The sequence below is a fragment of the Girardinichthys multiradiatus genome, chromosome 9, assembly GCF_021462225.1.
Source record: "Girardinichthys multiradiatus isolate DD_20200921_A chromosome 9, DD_fGirMul_XY1, whole genome shotgun sequence".
NCBI lineage: Eukaryota > Metazoa > Chordata > Actinopteri > Cyprinodontiformes > Goodeidae > Girardinichthys > Girardinichthys multiradiatus.
Window position 1 is genome coordinate 8,334,766 of NC_061802.1, and position 3,277 is coordinate 8,338,042.

The 3,277-nt window shown below is 44.9% G+C and overlaps 1 protein-coding gene across 1 annotated transcript; it reads left to right on the forward strand.

Annotated features, from left to right (window-relative positions):
* The first annotated feature begins 544 nt into the window (after positions 1 to 544).
* On the forward strand, positions 545 to 2,605 carry foxd3 (forkhead box D3). Its single transcript, XM_047374153.1, has one exon. The coding sequence runs from the start codon at positions 950 to 952 to the stop codon at positions 2,147 to 2,149; it is 1,200 nt and encodes a 399-aa protein (XP_047230109.1). The 5' UTR covers positions 545 to 949; the 3' UTR covers positions 2,150 to 2,605.
* Positions 2,606 to 3,277: the final 672 nt, after the last annotated feature.

The following is a 3,277-nucleotide window of genomic DNA, read 5'->3' on the forward strand; positions in this document are numbered from 1 at the left end:
TGTGTAATAATGTAAACATGAAGTGGTCCATGGCAACCTCACAGCAGACAAAATAAAAAGATAAAGCAGTAATATACGCAGAAAAAACATTCTCATCATGCATAATTTCACAGTTTAAAGAGTAAAACACCCCACAGAATTCAATCAAGCAAATTCCTTTAACTTAGCTGTCGCTGTTACTGCTCTGCAGCTGTCAACAGAGTTCGAATTAGCAAAAGTTAAAGGTTGTTTTTGCGCAGCCACGTTAGAGCGGATCAGATCTTTCAATCACACAGGCCAATTTTCTCCCTCCTCCTCCTCCTTCACCTCCTCCTCCCTCCGCAGCCGTTAAATGGTCTATGACGGAAGAACACAGAAAATCAGCGGAAAGCAGCGCTGCTGATGTCCCATTGTTGACAAATCCACGCAACAACTACAGTTTGCATGGTTTAACGGAGAGCGGAGAGAGCAAGGCTTTGGAAGCGAATGGGGAGATGAGAGGTGGGGGGGGGGGGGGTGTGGCGTCACCGAACCACGTGTCCAGCTCTGATAGTATATCTTATACAAGGGGGGAAAGTAATCTATCAGTCAGTTCGGCTAAAAAGCTCCGGCCTTTTTTCCAAAAGCATTATGTGTCATTTCGACTCAGCTCGCCAAATATCGCTGGTTTAGGACGCGCGCCGCCGCTGAGGAGAGACGCCGGAGCGCAAACGGCAAGAAAGTTGCGCTTTCTCTCCAAACAACTTCTGAGGCGATACGCACCATTCTGCAGGCCCGCTCTCTTATACAGAGAGGGGAACATTTCTACAAGTTTGAAGTTTTGCACACCTCTTGATCCTTGGAGACGTGCGATTTTTGTCCACCAGAGCCTCAGTGTGTGCGCACTAGCCGCTGCACAGCTGTTTTCACACTTGTGCGTTTTTTTTTTTCTTCTTCAGTTATTTACATTAAAGTGTGGGTAAGCCGTGAGATGACCCTCTCTGGAGGCAGCGATCGAGCCAGCGACATGTCGGGTCAAACTGTGCTCACAGCCGAGGACGTGGACATCGACGTGGTTGGCGAAGGAGACGATGAGGGCATGGAGAGGGTGGACAGCGACTGCGACAGCCCGGGGGGAGGCAGCATCTTGCACGGCTTTCGAGGAGAACCGGCCGACGATGACTTGGAGGATGAGATCGAGGTGGAGAAGGAGGAGATGAGGTCCGGAGGAGGGAGCCCATGCTGTGAGAGCTCCGGGGAAGGAGAGCCAGGCGCAGGGAAAGGAGAGGGTCACGACCAGAGCGGAGCGCCGGGAGGAGCGATTCAGAAGCCCAAGAGCAGCTTGGTGAAACCGCCTTACTCCTACATCGCCCTCATCACAATGGCTATCCTTCAGAGCCCGCAGAAGAAGCTCACCCTCAGCGGGATCTGCGAGTTCATCAGCAGCCGCTTCCCATATTACCGGGAGAAGTTCCCGGCGTGGCAGAACTCCATCCGGCACAACTTGTCTCTGAACGACTGCTTCGTGAAAATCCCCCGGGAACCTGGCAACCCCGGAAAGGGCAACTACTGGACCTTGGACCCGGCTTCAGAGGACATGTTCGACAACGGCAGCTTCCTCAGGAGGAGGAAAAGGTTCAAGAGAGTTCAGCCGGATCTACTCAGGGATCAGACCGCACTCATGATGCAAAGTTTCGGGGCGTACAGCCTCGGAGGCCCCTACGGAAGGCACTACGGAATCCACCCGGCAGCGTATTCCCACCCAGCGGCTTTGCAGTACCCGTACATCCCACCTGTGGGTCCCATGCTGCCGCCGGGCGTCCCCCTGCTACCCTCAGCGGAGCTCAACAGAAAGGCGTTCAACTCTCAGCTGAGCCCGAGCCTCCAGCTGCAGCTCAACAGCCTGAGCACGGCGTCCATGATCAAATCCGAGCCTTCAAACCGGCCATCCTTCAGCATAGAGAACATCATCGGGGTCTCCAGCTCGTCTTCCGTTACGCCGGGCGCCGCCCAGGCTTTCCTGCGGCCTCCGGTCACCGTTCAGTCGGCCCTGCTCAGCGCGCAGTCCCTCTCTCTGACCCGGACCTCAGCCGCGATTGCTCCCATCCTCAGCGTCCCTTCAAATATTATTTCTGGACACGTTTTACCTTCAGTGACGGCGGCGGCGGTGTCCAAATGGCCCTCACAGTGACTCAAAAGCAAGAACAGAAAATAAAGAAATAAACTCTTATTTTTATATTGAGACTTTATCACTGGGAGTTGAGAAGAGCACAAATCAATAGGCAGCACTGGACTGTAAAGCCATGAAAAAGACTCTTGAAATACAGAGTAATAAAAAATGGAAAGGAAAGTATTTCTGTACAGGTAACATTTGTAAATATTTGTAAAAAAGGGAGAATAATTTTACTCGTTTGACTTTTATCTGTTCTTTGTTCCTGTTTAAGACCTGTGATAATTATTATTTTGATTTTTCTTTTTTTCTATCGGAGGCTCGACTTGACACATTTCATACAAGACACGAACAAGTGCAAAAAGACTGTTTATTATAATAATAATAATAATAATAATAAAATCTAATATGTAATTCTATGTAGCTATTTGGTGTTGTAAACTGAAATTATTTGTAAATAAATTTATGAAAAAGTTATTTTCATTTCTTTTAAACATTTAAAATTATTTGACATATGTTTAAAGAAATGCGTATGCGAGATTAAATAACAAATTAAATAACAAAACAGAAAAATTGGTAATTTTGTCCAATAATTCGGAGTACATATTCCTATTTCTTACATGTAATTCAAGTTAGATTGTTGAAAAAAAATCCTAATTTCAATTAATTTACAAACATAAAACATATGTTCTTATGAATATACTTTTAACTATTATTTTATTTTTCATGATGGTAAAGAATCACAATGGTTATAATTGATATTTCCCCGGCTGATAATTAAAAAAGAATATAATGGCAAAGCTCTCTTTATCAACCTTGTCAACATCAATTTTTAGTTTGTCCTGCAATTTTAAAGCTTAAATCCAAAAATTCTTACAACGTGTTCTTAAAGGTTAGCAATTGATTTCACAGAAGCAGTAATAATTATATTCAAATAATTTTCACATGTGTCATAGAAAAGATTTATAGAATATTAAATAGTTTTGGCGCAAAATATCAACCTTCAAGCAATACAAAATAAAATAAAACAAATAAGGGGAAAAAAACAGCTTTTAAAAGTTCAGAATATGTTATGGATAATATTTATAACTCATACACATATGGAACTGAAAGGGTTTTCCAGCCAACGATCCTCGGCCTGAGGTCACA